Consider the following 23,266-nt stretch of genomic DNA (forward strand, 5'->3'; position numbering starts at 1 on the left):
GCTGTTTTTCCTAATTTGAAACTAAAACTCTGAATAAAAAGAACATAGAAAACTTTAGAGGACAAAGGTCCCTCCAAGGGACTGTGATGCCATCTCTAAGTTGACTGGTTTAGTGCTTAATCAACATCATGCCACCCAAAACCCAAATGTCAAGCACCTATATCTCAGAAAAGATCAGTTTGCCCAAATCAAACACATTTGGCATTATTCCCTTTTTAGAAAAATAAAAAAAAAATCACTCAGCATACCCCCGCCCCAGTATCTACCCTCTTTAAGCAAACAGAAAGAGTCCACCCAAGGCTATTAAACCATCCATCATTCCAACACACACAGATCAATAGGAGGCTTCTTAAAACTTTCTTCACTCACATTGAGCCTTTTTCGTCCAAGAAACTTTTATGTGGCCCCAAGTATACAGGTAAGAAATATACAAAGCAAACATTTACTGATAATAAATCATAAATTTATTTTAAAACAAATTTTAAGATTTTTATGAACCCCCATACACATTCAGTTCTGTGGCCCAATACAGGGTTGCAATCCACAGATTACATCAAGAAGACAATTCTCTTTAAGTTACAATTTCATAATTATGCTGAAAATCATTGTTCAAGTTTTTAAAAATTGCAATATACTAAGTACTTCACATGGCATTATCTTTCTGAAAAGGGGTCAACATAATAACTAGGACTTTAGGAAGAAAGAAAGTTCATTCAGTTAACAAAATGAGTCAGTGACCTAACAATATGAACCTTCAAAATAATTACCTTTGTCCAACCTACATGGATAAATAAATTGATAAAAAAAAAATAGCTTATATACTTTTTTTTCTTTAGCAGTGTTGGGTATCAAACCCAGGAACAGGTTAAATACTTTTATAATTTTACATTAAAAAAATCAAATGAGTCTTCTTTGATATTGTTCAGTACAGTTATTATATAAGCAAAGAGTTGCAAGAAAAGACAGCTTAAATTCTGATAATGATTCTATTATTTCTAAATTCTTCCACAAAAGGGCATTCATAATGTTTAAGGAACTTTAAAAAAGGTCAGCCCTAATGCTAAAGCTATAACACAATCTTTAAATATTGCCAATATACTATAAAGCACAATGAAAAAATCTTACTTAAATGAAACAAGAATATATCACCGGGGAATATATCCAAGCGATTTTTTTTTCTCCCCATATCTATTCAATGATGATATTTTCTGGGCTAATTTCTAAACAAATGCATATTTTAAAAAAATAACAAAAGTCATGTTTTGCCCAGGACTACTACTGTACACAAACCATACAGATTGTTTTATAGCAGATACTATAGTTTGTTTGCCAAGCTTCTAACGGCAAAATGCTACGTTGTGAGCTTGATACTGTCCAACTAGGTGTTTCTCATCTCCCTGCAGAACGTGGCAGCACACAATGTTGAGACCCTTTGTCACCACCATTTCTCTTCTCACAGTGATTTCACTGTGATAGCACATTCATGTCCTTAAGATGCAAGGCCTAACAAAAAGCCTCCCACAAATCCACTGGATATCACGATGTTCTGTTTGATAAATTCTGTTGCCTGAAACAAAGTTTAAACAAGATCATAATTACGCAGTAACATGGACAAATCTTGAAAGTAATGCACTATGTTAAATAAGCAATAAATGTTCTATGATTCCAATTATGTGAACAGTCAAAGTCATCAACAGTCAAAGACAAGATAACAGAGGTTTAGAAGGGCTGGTCTAAGGGGTTAATAGAGGGAATTACTGCTTAACGGTTAGTTTCTGCTTGTGAAAATGGACAATGGCTAAGGTTGCACACAGTGAGATTACATTGAACATAATTTAATCATGCTCCTAAAAACAGTCAAAATAGTAAACTTTGTTATATGCATTTTACTGCTATAAGGAAAAATTTCTTTAAATTCAGTCTTGATTATTAAATCCAGATTATTAAACCTAAGAATTCTAGCTGTTTTCCTCAGTTCAATAAATATTCAGCAAAAATTCTTCTGCACCTACTATTGATGGTGCCAAGCAGCACATGACACCAAGCTATCCATTACAAACTTAAACTCCTTGGCTATGGGAGGTAAGAGGTTTCTGGATAGCAATAATATCACAGGTAAAAAGAAGCATATCTATGGTGGGAAGTGGGTCAGTAGTAGAGATCCTAAATTCAATCTCCACCTCCACAAAAATATAAAGAATAAAAAAACAAGGCTACTAGGCATAAATGGTACATTAAACAAGTTATTAGCACCCAACTATTTAATAGATTACCACAGCAGGTACAATGGTATTTATGCTTAGCCTTAGTCTTTAATGACCATAAGAAAAAGTGTCCATGATCAAAAATACATCACTGTGTGCTAGGGAGACAGCTCAAAGTGCTACTGCACATGTTTCACAGGTGGGTGGCCAGAAGTGTTCACTGCTGAACAAACACTCCCAAGTCCAGCCTAAAAAGCAAAAAATAGTAACAAAAAACTTTTAAAATATCAGCTCGATAAAACGTTTAACCTGAACACAATCATGAAGCAGCAATTAAAGCCAGACTCTAGAATACTCTGCCTCAATAATTAAAATATGTCAGTGTCATGAAATATGAGGTGAGGCTTGGAACAGACGCAAGGAGAATGTTTAAGGTTTAAGGAGGTTTCAGAGACATGACAATCAAATGCAATACAGAATTCTTGATTGGAGACAGGCATAAAAGATATTCTATGAAAAAATATTTTGCATTAAATATTAAACCAAGTTCAATTGGGGAGGACTTTGAGGGTAATTAGAACTGTATAGGAAAATATCTGTATTTTAATGGTGACATGTGCTCAAAGTAAAAAGTCGTGATGTCTTAAGCAGTTTAGCAATATAAAGTATAAATCTGAAACACAAGACTAACAGTAAAGTAAAAATCTCAAACATAGGAGGCCAGAGCGATAGTACAGAGGGTAGGGAGTTTGCCATGCATGCAGCTGACCCGGGTTCGATCCCTGGCATCCCATATGGTCCCCCAAACACCGTCAGGAGTTTCCTGAGCGCAGAGCCAGGAGTAACCCCTGAGCATCACTGGGTATGACCCAAAAAGATAAAAAAAAAGTCTCAAAACACTTAAGTAAAACTGGTAAAAGGTATTGGGCACTTTGGTGGTGATGGTGGGGCACAGAAATTTTGTACATCAATAGCATATACTTTAACACTATTACAATAATTTTGCCTAACTACAATACACTTTTTTTAAAAAAAGCAAATGTTTTAGCTGATAGAGCAATAGTACTGGTTGGGTGTTTGCCTTGCATGTCACTGACCTAGGTTTGATCCCCAGCATCCCATTAAGTTCCCCTGAGCACTGCCAGGAGTAAACCCTGAGCATTGCTAGGTATGGTTCCCAAACAAAACAAAAAAAAAACAAGCAAATGTTTCAAACTATGAACCATGAGATAAATAGGTAAGAATATATATGTATATACATACACATATGTAATCTATCCACTATATTTGTCTTCTAAATGTTTAAATGAGTTAACATTGCTAAAATAAAACAGGGTAAGTACAGAACAAAGAAACATTAATAAATTACCTATAAGAAAATATACAGATATAAACTGAGATTAACAACACAAATATGCTATTTTTAAATAAAATACACACATTTCAAACTATTGTATCTAAGGGAAAAAATTGGGTTACTACATCCATGTCTACACACTTGTAAAAAAGAAATCTTTCTGAAGGAATGTTATCAGCCCTCCCCTCGCTCCCCCCTCCCGTTTTTTGCAGTGCCAGGAATCAAACCAGGCAGGGCCTCATACATGCAAGGCACAACCTTTACCATTGAGTTACAACTGCAATCCATCAACTTTTACATGAAAATCAGAGAAGGCTGGAGATAGAGCAAACCATGTTAACAAGTTGGGGGGGAAGGGGGGGAGAGAATATCTCCCTCCCCAAAACATATATATAACTATTATGCTTATAACTTTCCTCACCTGTGGTTTATAGAAAAACAATACAAGAAATCAGACAGTACTTTAAACAATGACAAATCCTAGGCCTTGGATTAGGAAACTGTGATTACCAAGTACAGAAAGGTCTGGGGGTAATGAGGCAGTAAACTAGAAGTAACATTAAGGACAGTGGTAGAAAAGTATTAGGCACTTTATGTGGTGGTGAGATGCAGTAATTGTACATCAAGACCATAAAAAGTTAGCACTACTATAAACATAGTACCTTAACTAAAACAATAATCTTTAAATTTTTAAATAAGAAATTTTAAAGACCGATTTAAATGGTGACTTGTGCCCAAATTTTTCTTAACACTCTATGCATGACCAAAAACATCAATTTTTTCAAAAAGAAGCTAATCCATGAAGTACATATTTTAGCTAAACAAGACCCATTTAAAAAAGGGGAGGAGGGTAGTCTAAAATGTACATTGTCTTACTTCTTCAATTATATTGTTGATTTCAGGTGCTGCTTTATTTGCTCGTTTCTTTATCTGTCGCTTTGCTTTGTTTACATCTTTTTCAACTCTTTTCCAGTCAACCTGAACATAGCCACTATGACTGGCGATCTGCAAAAATGTAATAGAAATGTTTACTTCTAAACCAACTTGATTGTTAATACTATTCATTTATATAAAGATATCTCTGAAGCTTATAGATACACAATCACCAGTTATTTAATATGTTCTGTGCCATGCACTACTTTAGGCCCCCAAGCTATTGCTAAGAACAAGAGAAACATAGGTAACACCCTCACAGAGCTTTCCTCAAGACCTGGGCAAACAGCCATTCATATAAAATAATTACTTAGATGTGAGGAACATATGTAAATATAGTACATGAGGGGCCGGAGCGATAGCACAGCGGGTAGGGCGTTTGCCTTGCACGCGGCTGACCCGGGTTCGATCCTCGGCATCCCATATGGTCCCCCAAGCACCACCAGGAGTAACCCCTGAGCATCGCTGGGTGTGACCCAAAAAGCAAAAAAAAAAAAGTACATGATGAGAAAATATTTTAAAAATTGCATTAAAACATACAATAATGGTATTAACTTCTGAAATAAGGAATTAGCTAAAAAGTTATGGCTATTATCTGCTGTAGCAAGGTTTGGTTAGGCAGTCTGAGGCATTGAGATATGCACACGAAAGAAATAATTTTCGGAGGATCACAAACTATCTCTGGTGTTGTGATCCAGAGCAGCCTGTTCAGCCCCTTTTAGTTAACTAGTTTAATGTTCTAACCAATGATATTCAGCCACATAGGCAGAATATGCAAATTAACTTAGTCAACAGAAACAGTATCAAAGTCAGTTACATAAAGGGAAACATAGTCAGTTACAGTAATAGTAACAGAAAAACGATTTTTATATCCAAGCTTAGCTAGGCCTGAGATTGTGAGATGTTGTACACCAACAATTATCCAAATTATATAGCTAATAAAAAGTGCTTTTCAACTAAATATATGCTTAATTATATGGACTCAGAAGCCAATCAGTTCTCAAGTAACTAAAGAAATCTAAAGTAACCTTTTAATGCTTCCTCCATAACCCCAACTCTTCAGAATACTTTCTGGTAACTACATTTGAAATGATACAAGTTTCATGATATTAATCTTAATAAAAATCATAGCTGGGGGCAGGGAGACATTACACAGGATAAGGAGCTTCCTTGCATGCAGCTGACCCTTGGTTCTATTCCTGGCACCCAATATGGTCCCCAGAGCCTTCCAGAAGGAGTCATCCTGAGTGCAGAGTCAGGAGTAAGCACTGAGCACTCCCGGGTATGGCCCCAAAAAGTAAAAAAAAAAAAAAAAAATCATAGCAAAATATCAATTAGCCATAAGAAAAAGTTCAAACAGTACTACTGAGACCATACAAAATCTGAACAGGAACATAGGGCATATGATAGTACACTATTAAGTCTCTAAATAATGAGATAAAAATATAAAGAATTACATGAGTAGTAAACAACCAGAACATTTATGTGATTATAAATCACTAATCAAGCCTTTGTAATCTTTAAATGCCACACTATGAACCACACATAATCTACTTCAAATAATAAAACTATCTGCTCCTATCTGAGAATCTTAGGTTTCTGTTGGAGTCACTGTGACTGACTCTAACAGAAAGAATTATTGGCACTTATACTATTATTTTAAACACTGGTCTCAGCAAAACAAAATGATCAGATAGTGAGTGAATGATTTTCCTGATATATTTGACTCAGTAATTTGGGTCACAGACATGTATGTGATGATGAACATTAGGGACCTATGGTAGACAGCAACACAAACCCTATTTTATTATTTTATTTTATTCTATTTTATTTTATTTTATTTTATTTTTGCATTTTAGGTCATAGGCAGCGATGCTCAGGGTTTACTACTGGCTCTGCACTCAGGAATTATGCCTGATGGTGCTCAGGGGACCATGTGAGAGGCTGGGAATCAAACCCGGGTCAGCCACGTGCAAGGCAAATGCCCTACCTGCTGTGCTATTGCTCCAGACGCACAAACCCCAGTTTAAATATAAGGGTCCCACTTTGGGGGGAAACTCCAAACAATAATAGTGAGTTTTTTGTTGAAATATTGAATGTAATCAAAGTAAAGTGAAATCTATCAGCTACACAGGCTGGCGGGGGGGTTTGGGGGGGAGATATACTGGGGCTCCTGGTGGTGGAATATGTGCACTGGTGAAGGGATGGGTGTTGAGCATTGTATAACTAAGACTAAGCCTGAAAGCTCTGTAACTTTCCACATGATGATTCAATAAAAAAAAAATTTTAAAAATAAATAAATGCAAGGGTCCCAGACTCAAAAAAAGCAAACAGATTTTGAAGAGTTGCTGAAACTTAAGAAAGAAAATGAGTTGCCTAATTTCCTCACTTTATCCTGAGGTGTAAAGCAGAATGGCTATGCTTCAAAAGAATGCATGCAATCTTTCTGTCCTGAACCAAAGGACAAAGCCCAGGACAATAACTGCAACAAAGGAGAGTGTCAGAGTGTCAGATAAGGGGAGCTCCAAAGTGTGATCTCAACCCAAGAACACTGAGCTTGAGTTTGTTCATATGCATGGAGCAGAATTAAGCAACCTCCATCTAAGGCTAAAATCAATGAATTGAGGGCTGAGCAGCTGCCTACAAGTGAAACTTAGCTTGTAATTTGAGTCTAACCAAATTAACTACTTATTAAAATCAAGGTATTCAGAGGAATGGAACAAAATCCCCGTTTCCAAAACATAACATTCTGTTCGACCAGAACAAAATTTGAAACAGGAGAATGTGGCCTAATTTCAAAAGCAAATCAACAGACAATGACCCTGAGAGGACACTGATATTGAAATTATCAAGACTTTAATAAAACAGTGTAACTTTTGAGAATGCTCAATGAGATAAAGAAAACTGTACTTGTAATTAATAAAAAAAAATCTTATTAGAGATAATGAAAATAAAAAAAGCAAATAGACATTCTACAATTATAAAATATAAGAGTTGAAATAAATTACTGAATTAGCTTGATGGTAGAGGAAAGAGTACTATCTGAAGCTAGATTACTAGAATTCATATGATTTGAAAACAAAAGATTGACAAATACATGAACACAACCTTAATACATATCAAAAAGCCTAACATGTATGTAGCTACAACAATGTTCAGAAGGAATAACAGGAAGGAACAAATATTTAAAAAAATATTGATCATAGCATTCCCAGATTTTGTAAAGACATAAATTTATGCACAGAGATAGAGTGAACCCTGGGGATGATCTAACACAATTAAGAAATGACAATACCCAGAGATTGTACAGTTGGCAGGATTTTTGCCATGCATATGGCTGACCTCGGTTCAATCCCTAGTATCCCATATGGTCCTCCAAGCACCACCAGGAATGACCCCTGAGGACAGAGCCAGGAATAAGCCCTGAGCACAGCCAGGTGTGCCCCCACAATGAAATATTTTAAAACATATATGCCACTATTTTATAATATGATAAATTCTACAATTTTACAGTATGATAAATATATACTAAAAAAACTTAATATTGAGTAACTAAAATATTTTTAAATTCTAAGTAATATTTAGCTTATAAAAATACAGACGTACATCTCATTAGCCAAAAGGCCATTTGTTATTTCTATTTTTTCTTTTGGTTTCTTTATACTGAGTTTTCAAGGCAAGCCATGTATGTGAGGGAAATCCCTTTAATACAGACATGTCTTTTGTTTTCTGCTTAGAAATTTAAAAAATATGTGGGATAGGGGCAGGAGCCACTGTACAGCGGGTAGGGCGTTTGCCTTGCATGCGACTGACCCAGGTTCGATTCCCAGAATCACATATTGTCCCTCGAGCACTGCCAGGAGTAATTCCTGAGTGCATAGCCATGAGTAGCCGCTGTGCATCGCCAGGTGTGACCCAAAAAGAAAAAAAAAATGATGTGGGCTAAGCATTAAGAAGTAGGTGGAAATGGCAAAATGTGGATTTGAATGGACAAAAATGGACTTCTAAAGAACTGACATATATAGTAGATTGAAATGTCTAACAATTTAGGAAACTGCCTAAGTACCCTTTGTACTAAAGAGAAATGACAAATGAGTTTTCAAATAGTTATGGAATACATTCCTGATAAACCAAGTCAAAATCTAAATAAATAAAATCCTCTTCTATACAACTGACATATTTACCCAAAAGACTGAACTGCTATTAACCTTTATTATTAACCTTTATTTTTATCTCTGTAGCACTGTAGTCCCGTTGTGCATCAATTTGCTTGAGCGGGCACCAGTAACATCTCCATTGTGAGACTTGTTGTTACTGTTTTTGGAATATCAAATATACCAGGGTAGGCTTGCCAGGCTCTGCCCTGTGGGCGGGATATTCTCGGTAGCTTGCCAGGTTCTCCGAGAGAGACATAGGAATCGAACCCGGGTCGACCGTGTGCAAGGCAAACACCCTACCTGCTGTGCTATCGCTCCAGTCCATCACTTCTTGGCCTTTTGGCTAAGATCAAGTGTAGTATCTGTTCTTATCAGTATCAGTTTATTTTTTATCTCTTACAATAAGAAATTACTCCTAAAAATATCCAGAAGAAAATAAACATTTGCATGAAAACTATCTAGTAAACACTCAAAATCTGTATTAAATGCATATAAATTCAGTCCCTTTATATTTTATGTAATGACTGATCAATGGCTTAGATGAAGTCAGATTTTGGTTGCTGCCGCTGTCAATCATTTTTAAAATTCTGGTATAACTAACAGTTCTCTGTATCTTTAAAAATGTTGCTAACATTCATTCTCAGAAATTGTCAATTTTGGGATTTACTATATTTGATCTTCAAGGGATGATATTCTTGGAAAAATATATGACAAACTGGCATGAATGCCAGATAATACCCTGAAAAATATCCTCCAACAGCAGAACATTTTAAAACCTTCTATGTATAGGAATATGAAGAAAACTATAATTTCAAATTCACCTCCCTTTGAAATAAGATTATGGATCGTTTTTACACCCAATTTTCCACTTTCTATATTACTATGACTCCCTAGTTGTTAAAAAAAAGTTAGAAAATGCTAATAGTAGTTTCCTTGAGAAATAAAACTTGCATTGGCTACTAAAACAGGCAAAGGAAAGAGACCTTTTTAATTTCATCTACTGTTTGTATAAACTTTCATTATGTTTAAAATGGTCAGGATTAGTAGACTACTTTATTGATGAACGTTTTATTTTGTTATTTGTTTCAAGGAAAACTTGAGCAATTAAAAATGAGGAAACTTGAATTTTAATAGTTGTTAATAGCTGTCTTTTTAATAGCTGGGACCAAACTATGCTTAAAGAATTTAGAAGTACTCAAATTGTTCTTTCATGGCAGCTGCCAGTTTTCAGAATTTATTTAAATTTTTCCATAAATTGATGCCCAAAGAAAAATTCCATCTTCTATTAAAATATAAATGAACTACCTAAACTTAATTTTCTTAGTTCCCAAGGCCTAAAGTTCTGACATACCTGAAGGAGAAGAAAGCCACCACCTACAGCAGTTGCTGCAAGTTTTCCAACTTTCTGGAACAAAAATCCTGCACACCTTTAATGAAAGAAATGACAGAAGATAAGAACAATCAATGAGGAGCTAATAAACTCTCTCCCTCTTCACTGCTTTCCTTATTAAACCTTATTATCTTCTCATTGCTTGGATCACGTACATGGCCTACCCCAAAACCCTCAATGTTTCCCTCTAGTTACAAGCTAGTCAAAACTGCCCAACTTAAATTTCCAAGAAGTGCTTCAAGGGACGGAGAAGAGGGGAATTCATAGAATGCAGGGAAAATAAAAACCAACAATATTGAACTCAAGAGTTAATTTCTCTCTTCCACATTTGTATAAGCTGAAATTTCCATTAATAAAAATGTTTTAATACACTCAAGACGTTCCATAAAGGGGCTGTAGCACAGTGGGTAGGGCATTTGCCTTGCACGCAGCCGACCGGGGTTCAATTCCCAGCATCCCATATGGTCCCCGGAGCACCGCCAGGAGTAATTCCTGAGTGCAGGAGCCAGGAGTAACCCCTGTGTAATGCCGGGTGTGACCCCAAAAATAAATAAATAAATAAAAGATGTTCTATACATATGTTCAAATCCTACTCTACCCAAACCTTCTACTCTAATTCACTCTCCAAATAGGTCATGAATGCTACCCAATCTACTCATCTCTCTGGATCTAGGGGTTCCTACCCAGCTCTTGCCAATTTAAAGTTTTTCTGCACCTTAAGGTCTAGCTGGAGGTTCCACGTTCAGGATTGAACTTTAGTACATATTTCTCACAACTTCCTTACCCATACCTCATTTTCAACTTGCTTTGTCTCATCGATCCTGTAAGAATGTCCATACATATCTCTATTATGATTAAGTCTCTCATTTGATGAGCTCATATTCACTTCAGTTTTCCAGATCCTTGCAGAAATTCCAAGTGCAAAAGAATCCTAGCTTTTTGTATTGGCTTGAGTAGTGTCAACCCCCACCCCAAATTTATACTCTTTCTGGAATCTCAGAATGTGACCTTGGAATTTTGCAGAATGCATTTAAGTAAAATGACACTATGCTAGAGTTAGTACTGGATGCTAAATCCAGTACAACTTAATCCAATATTTCATACAGGCACAGAGACGGAAGGAAGATGGCCATGAAATGACAGAAGCAGAGATTGGAATGATAGATCTTAAGGAATACCAGGGAGTGCTGGGAACTACCAGAAGTTAGAAGACAAGCATGAAATAGGTTCTCCCTGGGCCTTCAAGAAGGAATCAACTCTACTGACCCCTTCCAGACTACTAGCCTCCAGGCCTACAAAGAAATTAATTTCTCTTGTTTAAAGCAATCTTCCACTTTGTTAACATAGTCCTAGGAAATTAATTCACTTTCATAAATGTAAAAAAAAATCACATTTCCAATGATATGACGGGCTTCTTCAATCCCTAGAATCACAACCAAACAGCCAAAGCAAACATAATCTTTTGAACCAAAACAACTACTGCTAAGGTTCCAATCTGTAAGTTTCCAATTTCACCATCTCCCAGGCTTGCAACCTCATGTGCATATCAGACTCTCTTCAATGCCTCTGGGTCCATCTGACTGTAAGTTCTATATATACATGTTCAAAACAATATGTGACATGGGGGTCTGCAGCAGGAAGGGCACTTGCCTTGCACACAACGAACCTGGGTTTGATCCCCGTCACTTCATATCATACCCGGAGCCCACTAAGAGTGATCCCTGAGTGCAGAGCCAGGATTAAGCCCTGAGCATCACAAGATGTGCCCCCCCAAAAACAAAACAACAAGAACAACAAAAGAAAAATAAAACAATGTGACTTGCTCTTTCCACTCTCAAGAATATCACTATCATTATTATTACTATTATTATTATCATTATCATTACACTATATCAATAGTCTAGCAAGTAGGGCATTATCCTTGCACCTGGACAACCTGGGTTCAATCCCCAGCACACCATATGGTCCCCAAAAATCACCAGGAGTAATTTCTGAATGCAGAGCCAGGAATAACTGAGTATCACCACATTGGCACACACACACAAAAAAAGAAAACAAAACAAAACAAGAGTACCATTACCTTACTTCCAGGCCACTGTAAGAACCCTTGAAGAAATCTTCATATCTCCACAATTTCTCCTGGTAATCACTAATCCCGATGCTAGTTTTAGTTTTTTACAAAAAACTTAAATCCTACAGCTACCTACAGATAAATATAACTTCCTCAGTCTCCCATACATGTCATGAATCGATCTTAACTGCTGTCAGCCAGCTATCCTTAACATATAAGATCAGTTTTCTACCATAAGAAATTTTCAGAAATTCATGCATTAAATCTTAAAATCTTTGCAATAAATAACTAATGTAATACCAGAATCATATTACATAGCTCCTGGACCAACACTTGGCTAAGATCCACACATACCTGAAGACTATGAACCTGAGCAGAAAAGCTAGCCCCAAGGCCTTAAGAATGGCAGTGGAAGAGGTAAGCAGCAGGCAGGTCTCAGCAATATTCCAAGAAGTATGCTCCACAAACATGTTTCAACCTTTGCTTGGTGGCATAAAATCACTAAAATGAACCTGCTCACTCCTTGATGGCATTAGATCTTCCAAAACTTCCTGTAAGTTTATGGAGCTTCTCCCCAAGTTTGGCCTAAAAAGTGATCTGATACTTCTATTTCTCACTTCCTCGTATTTTTTTAAGTTTAAAGACTTTTTGGCAGGAGGGGGATTTGTCATACCTAGCAGCGCTCAAGGATCATTTCTCAGGTGCTGGGAGGAACATAAGGGGTTTCTCCCTTATGTTTCCTTATGGGAAAGCAAACTGCAATTGGCTGTGTCTAAGAAAACTTCCTTAATTCCTATGGTATCGCACCAGCACCCTCAATTTTTTTTTCCTTTTTGGGTCACACCTGACAATGCTCAGGGGTTATTCCTGGCTCTGCACTCAGGAATCACTCCTGGAGGTGCTGGGGGACCGTATGGGATGCTGGGAATCGAACCCGGGTTGGCTGAGTGCAGGGCAAACGCTGTACCCGCTGAACTATCACTCCAGCCCCTGAATTATTTTTAATATCTTCTAAGATGGGGCCTTAATAACACAATCATCTATATGATACCAAACTGTGAGTTTACTAAAGCAGAGGACCTAACCCTGGGGTTAGGTCCCTTACTGGGATCAAGGAATAAGCAGCTTACAGAAATTATGTGACAAACCAGGCCCTGACTAAGCATCTTTTAATTGCAGACTATTATCATAAGCAGTATTAATAAATGTACATTATGAATCAATACACTTCCTCATCACAGAATTTTCATGAGTGCCTCTACCATAAAATGGTATTTACAAAAAAGCACAGAAGAGCTTGCCATTTTTCCAAGTATATTATCAAAAACCGTCATGCTTAAGTTAAAAATTGTATTTCAATTAAGATGGATTTAACTTGCAGTCTAAGAAAAAAATTATTCACAAGGTAAGCATCCTCCTAACTTCAAAAATTCTGTAGACGTGAACATTTCAAAAAAAGGTCAAATCTGTTTCTGACCTAGTTAATAATGTAATTAGATTCCCAGTAGCAATTATGTAATCATGTGGCCTAAAGAGTTAACTGGTTAGTTAGGTTAATATTTATTAATCACAAATACGATTTTACAGGGCAATCAGTTAATTCCAATAAAGAATCGAATTCTACAAGTCTTATCCTAAATATTATCATCTAAACCAGAATTTCTGGACAATGGGGATAATAGAGCCCCCAGGATAATCCTTGTGGACCACAGGAAGAGAACAAGGTCAGAAGGAGACCAAGGTGGAAAAAGGGTTGAGAAACGCTCATCTAAACTGGTCTACAAAATTAATGAATCATCTGAATCATTAATTCACTAAGAATTTTAAGCTACTCCCTCTATACGACTGGCAATTCTAGACAGTTGCATTTGCCCACAATGGGAGTTCTCACAGGATTTTCCAATTCTCAGCAAAGAACAAGTGAAAATTCTTTGGGCATAAATACTTCTTACATCTTTTTCCCTCTTTCCCCACTATCACTGAGTCAGACCCACTGAAAAAGGGGCAATAGACAAAGAAAGACTCTCAACACTAATAACAGAGGTAGGCCCTGGGGCGGGGTTCTGGTGCCCTCTCTCCCCAGTCTGAGTCTCCATCACACCAATCAGAGAGGAAACGCCTCCAGGGTCAGCGCTCCTGGGTTTAACAGCACACACTAAGTGTGCACACCACTGACCCACGTACGAAAGAGCAGCAGTTAGGATCCCAATGAAATTAGAGGAAAAAGATGGTCTCACCAGCCAGTCACTCCACCCATTACAATCTGGGTGGCTACAGAGTATTTTTCTACCATAGGTCCGGAACTGTGACCAAACACTCGATTCCACCAGTGATGTCTTCTTGCATACTCAGTTAAATCCAACACTTCGTAAGATTCATCATCACTTTCATATTCTTCAAAATATAAAAAGAAAAGAAAAGAAAAATTTAGAGTCAACACAAACTAGGAAATGTCTTATGCAGATTTCCCCCCCCCCCAGGTCTGCTACAACTCAGCACAACTTTGGGGCCTACAAGCTCGAAGTGGTCACATGGAACCATCACTTTGTTCAAAGCAGTCCCTGCGGCCAGGGCCTGGACAGCAAAGGGCATTTCCTTCCCCAGAGGCACACGGGGTCCGGCTGGGAGGGTGCAGCCAGGCCCAGGGGACTCACAACGCCACGCAAGGGCCACTGCCCACATCCCCAGCTCAGGGTCACGTTACTTTCCTAGTCGGGAGAGGTGCCCCCTCCCCCAGCGCCCCACCCCCACCGCCAACTGTCTAAGCGGTAGGGTCCACGTTCACCAGGGGGAGAACGAGGGTCTCCCACTGAACAGAATCGGGTCGGGGCCTGGCAAGAAGAAATCACTTCCAAGTCAAGCCATTGTTTTTTTTTTTTTCCTCTTAAAATTCTAAGAAACAAGCAGCACATTTGAAGATGGAGGTGAAGGCGGGAGGTGGGGCTGTGGGGGTGGGGGTCACTCGGCGCCCACCTTCCGCCAAAGGGGGGAGTCTAGGTCGGAAGGAGATATTCATAAGCGCTGCCTCAAAAAACAAAAAGAAAAGAAAAGAAGAAGAAAAAGAACACTGGGAGCCTCGGCCTGGGGAAGGCCCGCCGGGACCAAGGTCGAGAGCAGCGAGCCAGTTCTCAGAAATTACTTCGGGGCCCGACCGCTCACCTTGGGGAGGGGGGTTCCGGGTCGCCATGATACCGCCAGCGGCCAGCTCTGAAGGTGGTCCCCGCCCGCCCGCCCGGCTCTCCCCGCCACTTAAGAGCCGCTCTAGGCCGGGCTGGGAGTCTATGATCCTTTTATTCCTCCTCTCCAGGCGCCACGCTCTGGCTCCGCCCCCCCACTCAGCTCGGGCCTTTCTGAGCAAGCGCGAGGCGGGGGAAAGGGGCGGGGCCGAGCGTGGGAGGAGAGGGCGGAGGGAGGCCCGTGAGCGGTCCCGCGAGGGCTTATGGGAGTTGTAATTCGTTACTCTCTGCAACTCTGCCTTTCACCTCCCCCCCTCGAATTTGCATAATCTTGCTTGCTTAATTTTGGTTTATTTTGTTTTCTTTTGCTGTGTTTTGTGTGCTTTGTTTCATTTTGTTTGCTTTTGCTTAGGGGGCAAGGGGAAGCGAAAACAGCTTACCGCTCTGAACAGTGTAGCAGAATCAAGCCGTTGAGGAAAATGCCTTTAAAAAGAGGGAAGAGAAACCCAGCCCTAAACCACACTTTTCTGAAGAGGCAAGGTTTCACAAACGGAGAGAATTTTTTTTCTAGTTCGTTGCTCTTAGGAACTGTAACATTTTTGTCTGCTCTGTCACCAGACGTTTCCTTGCAGGGACCTGAGTGGCGTTACAGAAAGGCCTAGGAGGGCCCATGACCCAAGTTATTCAAGACAACATATTTTTTTTTAGTCCATTTTTAAAATTTGAAATCCGATTCAGGAGTGAGATAGTTTTTCAGTTAGAAGTCACAAAGATTCTGCACAATGAAAAAACGGGATGATCACTAACTTAGGCTAACTTAGCAGCTGACTTAGATTCTCATAAACAAGCAGCCAAGCTTGTTTTGCATTTGCATCACACCCTAATTCACAATACAATTAAAAACAGCTTTTGCAGCTCTTCGTTTTAACAGAAAAGAAATTCTGGTATGGATTTTATTATTTAAATTGTTGGCTAGAATAATCGCACTTTTTTTTCGAAATCCTTGTACTTCAGATTCAAGAATTGTTTCACTAAAGTTTCTAAGCCTGTCCTCGCCAAAAAAATTTAAAATATTAAAATATATAATATTGTATGTTATAATTATAATATTATAATTTATTGTATAAATATTAAATAGTAAAATAGTAAAACAAAAATATTGATGTTCAAGGACTGTTACTTTCTGAAAAGAATCCACTTTTCTTACAGAAAATCCACTGTACCATTTTCATGTAAAGAAAAATTACTTTACATGTCTTACTGGGAGGCTGGAGTGATAGCACAGCAGGTAGGGCTTTTGCCTTGATGTGGCCCACTCTGGTTCTATCCTTGGCACCCCACCCCGTATGGTCCCCTGAACACTCCAGGAGTGATTTCTGAGCACAGAGCCAGGATTAAGCCCTGAGCACTGCCTGGTGTGGCCTAAAAAAACAAAACAGATGTTTTACTGAAATATTTCTTCCAACAGTAAAAGAGATTTGAGTTCATAAATTTCTTTCCATTGCCTACCCATTCCGATTTAGATGGCAACAAGTGGAGAAATGGCAAATGGCTGGCCACAGAAGATGGCACTTTCACATCCTCCTAGCAACATCTTTGAACTACTGAATAAAGTTACTTTATTCTTTTTTTTTTTTTGGTTTTTGGGTCACACCCAGCAATGCACAGGGGTTACTCCTGGCTCATATACTCAGGAATCACTCCTGGCGGTGCTCAGGGGACCATATGGGATGCTGGGAATCGAACCCGGGTTGGCGGCGTGCAAGGCAAACGCCCTACCTGCTGTACTATTGCTCCTGCCCAAGTTTCTTTATTCTTAAGAAAATATTATTATAGAGAAATTATGAAGAAAGGGGGATGGGGACCACTTGCCCTTAAGATGTTGAAGACTATAGCTTTATATCCAAAATATATCCAAAAAGAATTAGAAGACAATAGCATAGCAGGTAGGGTGTTTACCTTGCATGCAGCGATCCAAGTTTAGTTCCTCCATCCCTCTCAGAGAGCCCTACAAGCTACTGAGAGTATCCCACACGGAAGAGCCTGGCAAGCTACCCGTGGCCTATTCGATATGCCAAAAACAGTAACGATAGGTCTCATTCCCCTGACCCTGAAAGAGCCTCCAATTGTTGAGAATGACGAGTAAGGAGAGTCTGCTAAAATCTCAGGGCTGTGAGACGTTACTGGTGCTCACTCGAGTAAATCGATGAACAGCGGGATGACAGTGATACAGTGATAGAAGCTCCACGTGGGGGCAAGTTGGAGAAACCCTAGAAAGGCGACCTTGAACAAAGGGAGGGCGTGCATAAGCTGCCCGAGCCCATGTGCTTCTGGCATCCATGTGGCCGAGAACATGTGGCACCTGAGCACATGTGTCTTCCCCATCTCCCTTCTTGAGATGGGTGCTTTCATGCTTTCATGTCTAATGCTATGATGTGTATAGGGTTTCTCTCCGCCCTTGGAGAAGCGCAGACTCTCTCTTGAGTGCCTCTCTCTCTCTCTCTCTCTCTCTCTCTCTCTCTCTCTCTCTCTCTCTCTCTCCACCTTAAAAACCCTCCAAATAAAATCTATTTACTTCACTGCTTGTCTACTCCTGAAATTCCTTTCTGTAAGGCGAGACAAGAACCCAGTAAAACCCAGTAACCCTGGGTCCCGGGTGGCAAAGGCAGATGGGGAGAAAGTGACCATTCTTCTCCTTTCTGCTTCACATAAGTCACCTGTGGGGTCCACCGTCATCACTGTGAACACTAATAATGGAAACTACAGAAAAACGTAGTTTGGATTGCCCAATTTTCAATGCACATTCCAAACATTTGAGTGATTTATCTGAAATACAGAGAACATTTTCTATTTAGTCTACAGTGAAGCTATAAGAAAACTATTCCTTCTAAATCTCCACCTTAGACTGTGAACTAAGCTTTTGCCCCACGCCGGCTAACGGAGGAGATAACCTTCCTTCTTTGTCTCTCTCCCCTCCGGGAGAAGGCGTGGTGTCCAACATTTTGTGGGTCCGTTGAGAAGGTATGAACTTGTGGCGCGAAAAAAAAAATGTGTGCTTTGAACTTGAAACAGCCGCGGGATACAGGGCCAGCCCCAGTCGGGGCCCGTGCTCTGCTCCGGCCGGCCGGGTTTTCGGCCCGGGTGCCCATGCCTCTGCAGAGCCGGTGGATGTGGAGCGAGCGGGAACCAGAGACAGCTTTAGGAATTGGGGTTCCAGCAAGTGCTTGCACCCATGTATGGAGACTGTGAACTAACTTTAGCTACATGCTGTTCCAGGAAGGGAAATGATTCATTTTCAAACTTAAATCTTTGCGGACTTAATTACTATAATACAGAAATTGTAAACCGGTAGCGGCCGCGCGACATTTTATCTCTTCATTCTCATCAGTGGAAAACTTATTATCAAATATTTCCCTGTTAATAGAGCTGTATTCTTAGGGGATAAATTCCAACACAAATAGTGAGTCTGTTTTGAAACTCTAACAACAATAGTGAGTTATGTGTTGAAATCTGGAATGTAATCAAGGTAAAGAGAAAAGGAAGTGAAATTATCACTCACCTACGGGGTGGGTTGGGGGGTGAGGGGTGGGATGTATACTGTTTTTTCTTTTGTTTGTTTGTTTGTTTGTTTGTTTTGTTTTTGCTTTTGTTTTTGTTTTTGTTTTTATTGGTGGTGGAATATGGGCACTGGTGAAGGGATGGGTGTTTGAGCATTGTGTAACTGAGATATAAGCCTGAGAACTTTGTAACTTTCCACTTGGTGATTCAATAAAATAAATTAAAAAAATAAATAAATAAATAAAATGCTTATATGTTAAAAAAATAAATAAATAAATCTCCACCTTTCCATTCATTTTGTAAGAAAAAGTCAGAATAGAGCTGGAAGGAACAGACAGAATATCAGAGAAGCATGTTATTACCAGGGTAATTTAGTGTCCTCTTGCCACAATTGTTTGGTCATAATAAATATCTACACCAAACGATCTACAGTTTTGACAAGCCCAAAACATCTCTAACAACAGCGAAATTTAATCATCTCCTTTTTAACTTCCCTTTTACAGTTAAACAGCCATTTATCCTACCTTTGAACTACCTAGCCTCTGACATCCTTTCTCGATGTTCTTCATAGCCATCTTGGTGACCATTGTAGTGACACCTTAATTGACTTCCTGCACTTTTTCCCTTACTCAATACTACCCTAATCCAACCTATTCTATCACCAAATCTTACCTTCTAGAACCTAAATTAAAATATATCCTTTCTCTATTATTTGCACGTAATAATTGCCCATTTCAAGATAAAGTCTCAGTTTCTCAAAACATACTGAAGCGTTAGGTAAAGTTTTTCCGTAAACAGTCAGATAATAGTAAATATTTTAGGCTTTGCTAAACCTATATAGTCAATATCACATATTTTACTTGTCTATTTTTGCAGCACCAGGAATTGAACTTAAGATGTCACACATGAAAGGCAAGTGCTCTAACTCAGGATAGAACTTGGGGGGCTGGAGCAATACTACAGCGGGAAAGGCGTGCTTGCATGCAGCAGCCCCGGGTTCAATTCTCAGCATCCCATAGGGTCCCCCAAGCACTGCCAGGAGCAATTCCTGATCGCAGAGCCAGGAGTAACCCCTGAGCATCACCGGGTGTGACTGAAAAAAGCAAAATAAAATAAAATAAAGGAATAGAACCTGGGTCTCCTGCAAGCAAAGCATGCACTCAGCCTGTTAAGCTCTCTCCCTGGACCTTTTCTTTTAAAAATTCCTTTAAACTGTAAAAAAAATCAGCTCAAGATTCTATTTAACCAGGTTTGAAACAAATTTATTCTGAGATCAAACTTTTCAGTCTTCTGGCATACAGGACCCTGTGTTTGTTGTGCTGTTGGCTTGGGGGCCATGGTGTACTGAGAACTGAACTCTAGCCCTTTGAGCTACTTCACTAGCCTGTGAACCCTAAACAAGTTAAATCCAAGTTACCTGTCTGGGTCCCTCCTGCAGCTTGCTCTAAGATTATTCTTTCTCTGTGCCCATTGAAATTGTTTAATTTTCTGAATACACATTGCTTACTGAATGTATAACTCCATGACTTAGTTTATGCTTTTTTTTCTCTTGAAGATAATGCCTCCTTTCTCTGCCAGGCAACTACCAGACTTAGTTTAAGACATATATATATGAGGGGCAGGGATATGGCTTAGTGGTAGATTACATTCCTTGCTTGTGGAAGACCTGGGTTTGATTCCCAGCATTACCAAAAAATGACACTCTGAGTGTGTGTGTGTATGTGTGTGTGTAATATTATGCAGCTATAAGAAAGAACAAAATCATGCAATGGAACTAGAAAATACCATGCTGAATGAAGTCAGAAAGAAAATAATGGATACAAAGTGATCTCTTTCATATGTGGAACTTAAAGATACACAGCAAGGCAGCAGCAAAGGACCAAAGACAACACAATGGAGAGCTCATCTACACAACTGAGTTGGTGGGAGAGAGAAGATTGAAAGGGAGGGGCGTTGGGGTCCCTTGGTGGGAGAGGGATGTCATGAGTGTGATGGCGTAATTATGTGCATGAAAAGCTACCATTAACAGTGTTATAAATCACAGAATCCCAATTAATAAAAAAAGATAGATATGAAAAGTAATTTCCACACATATTTTCTCTATTTCCTTCAAATGCCTCTATTTCTTATGATCCTTGTGTTGAATTGGAAACATTTTGATTAAACATTGAGGTGTAGTTGTGGGGAGGGGAGGGGAGGGGGTCAACCATATATGCATTCAATTTTCACTTTTCTCCCTCCGAGCTGTTTTGGCAGGGAGAGAGGCACAATCACACCCAGCACTGCTGGGTGCTCGAGGGTTGCTCCTGAAGATGTTCAAGGCATCTTTGTGTTCAGGATCAATCCTGGGCCTCCCACATGCTAAGTATATGTTCTAACCCTTTGAGCGATCTTCCCAGTCCTTTAGCTTTGACTTTAGAAAAGGTTTTAGCCTTTTCTAAATATTTAATCATATATTTATTAAACACAGATAGAGCTACCCAATGTGCTAGGCACTGTCAGGGGTAGATCAATGGACAAGATTATTGAGATTTGGGTCTTTGTGGGTCTTTCTAAAGCCAGCTGGACTAGCACCATTGACCTCTGTCCAGCTCAAAGCACGGGGAATTGGCCAGGGTGGGTGGGGGATCACAGAGAATGAGACAAACACATAGGGAGACTGTCCAATGATCATACATTCAAAACAATATCACTCCCCACCCTGTTCCCAGCATATGAGTTACTGTTTACATTGACAGTACTAAGTGAACAAGAAAAACAGACTTATTCAGGTGGTTATAACTTAACAAGATGGGAAACTTAGTATCCCCCAAACCATCTTACTCAAAGGTTTGGACTAGGAGGTTTATATAGAGTTGGCTGGGAAAGTAAATTAGAATAGGAAAGGGTAGTGGGTCAGTAGAAGAGAAGAGAAGCCAAGCCTGTTGGTTGATTGGTTGCCGTTTATTCCATTCTCTCCACGCGCCTGTTCCAGTCTCTCTGAGCCCCCCATTCTAATTTCACACTGCCCCTCATTCCTGTCTCCTCCTGTCTCTCCCACTCATTTCTCCATGCTCCATCTCGTAACCTGGTCTCTCTGTCTCTCTCTCCACGCACCTGCTCCTGAATTCTTCGCCTACATCCTTCTCCCTCTGTCCCCCTTGCTAGTCTCTTCGCTCCATCTTGCTGCCCTGCTCTCTCTCTCTCATCTCTCTCCAAACCTCTCGTCTCTCCAACTCCCCAGCACTGGGGGCCAACGCTACACCCAGTCAGATAGCAAAATCAACATAAGAAATCCCTTCTTTTACTCATGGGCAAAGTACCACTAAAGGTATTTTTCTCCTTCCCTCAATCCAATAACTCAATTAACATCTTAATTATACTTCTTTTATTTTTTTTTGCTTTTTGGGTCACACCCAGCGATGCTCAGGGGTTACTCCTGGCTTTGCACTCAGGAATTGCTCCTGGCAGTGCTTGGGGGACCATATGGGATGTTGGGGATCGAACCCGGGTCGGCTGCGTGCAAGGCAAACGCCCCACCCGCTGTGCTATCGCTCCAGCCCTCTACTTCTTAATATTAGTTTTTTTGTATGGACACAGTAAGAGATTGGTCTTGTAGGGTGGCTCTCCTGGGAACATCTCGCCATGGACTCAGACTACAGTGCTCAGGCCGGATTAATTATTCCTAACCCTAGCAGGGTCTGAATCTAGTTATTACTTTTCAGATCATGACAGAATTTGTCCATGACCATGCTCTTAACTTACAGTTAAAGCATTATGGCACTTTGACCAGGCCCATTTCGATGCCAGGGTAGCACATAGCTCACCGCTTGCCCTGGGTCCCTCCAGTCCCTCGTTGGGACCCTGTTTTTGGGGTGCTAGAAAGTAAGGGCAACTAAGTCTTAAGTTGAGAGAACAGATGTCCAGGAGGTAAATATCATTCAGAGTCAATTAACTCCCACGTTACAAAAGCATAGCATTAATTGTCTTCTTGTGTCCATACAAAAAGGACATTGCTCTGAATTAACTATTCAAAGGAGTTAAGGAGAAGATAAAAACAATATTTACAAGTTAACAGAGCACAAAGAAATAAATTACAAATAAACACAGAGGAGTGGGAGCACTGTGATGGGAGTAACCTAACAAACCTAAGCTCCGTGCGGCAAGGCAGAAAGGACAAACCAATGTTATCCTACAGTTAGGTAGCCTGTATTCATTCAAAAGTTAGGGCTCAGAAGAATTTATTGAGTCTACCCCTTAACTCTTTTTATGCCAGTTTGAAAATGATACTTACAGTTTAATCAGTCTTTCTATGCTGGATATCGAAAGAATTTTGCAACTCTCCCTCCCCACACTTTGTCAGCATTCCAGAATTGAAGACTTACCTTTTCTCCTTTCTGTTCATGCCAAGGCTAGCCCACTTGTTGCATTTCTCTTAACC

General features: G+C 39.5%; 1 protein-coding gene and 1 pseudogene across 2 annotated transcripts; one reads left to right on the top strand and one right to left on the bottom strand.

Moving 5' to 3' along the window:
* Positions 1-441: 441 nt before the first annotated feature.
* On the bottom strand, positions 442-15,421 carry FUNDC1 (FUN14 domain containing 1). 2 transcript variants are annotated; one of them, XM_004612901.3, is made up of 5 exons: positions 15,272-15,421; positions 14,350-14,506; positions 10,003-10,078; positions 4,438-4,566; positions 442-1,567 (listed from the first exon to the last, which is right to left on the bottom strand). In XM_004612901.3, exons 1-5 carry the CDS (start codon positions 15,297-15,299, stop codon positions 1,490-1,492), a joined length of 468 nt encoding a protein of 155 aa, XP_004612958.1. In that variant the 5' UTR covers positions 15,300-15,421; the 3' UTR covers positions 442-1,489. The 2 variants fall into 2 exon arrangements, with proteins under 2 accessions (XP_004612958.1, XP_054977545.1); XM_055121570.1 differs by lacking the exon at positions 15,272-15,421 and adding an exon at positions 15,086-15,223.
* LOC129400288 (U2 spliceosomal RNA) lies at positions 8,975-9,069 on the top strand (annotated as a pseudogene).
* Positions 15,422-23,266: the final 7,845 nt, after the last annotated feature.

This window comes from Sorex araneus, chromosome X (genome assembly GCF_027595985.1).
Source record: "Sorex araneus isolate mSorAra2 chromosome X, mSorAra2.pri, whole genome shotgun sequence".
Taxonomy (NCBI): Eukaryota; Metazoa; Chordata; class Mammalia; order Eulipotyphla; family Soricidae; genus Sorex; species Sorex araneus.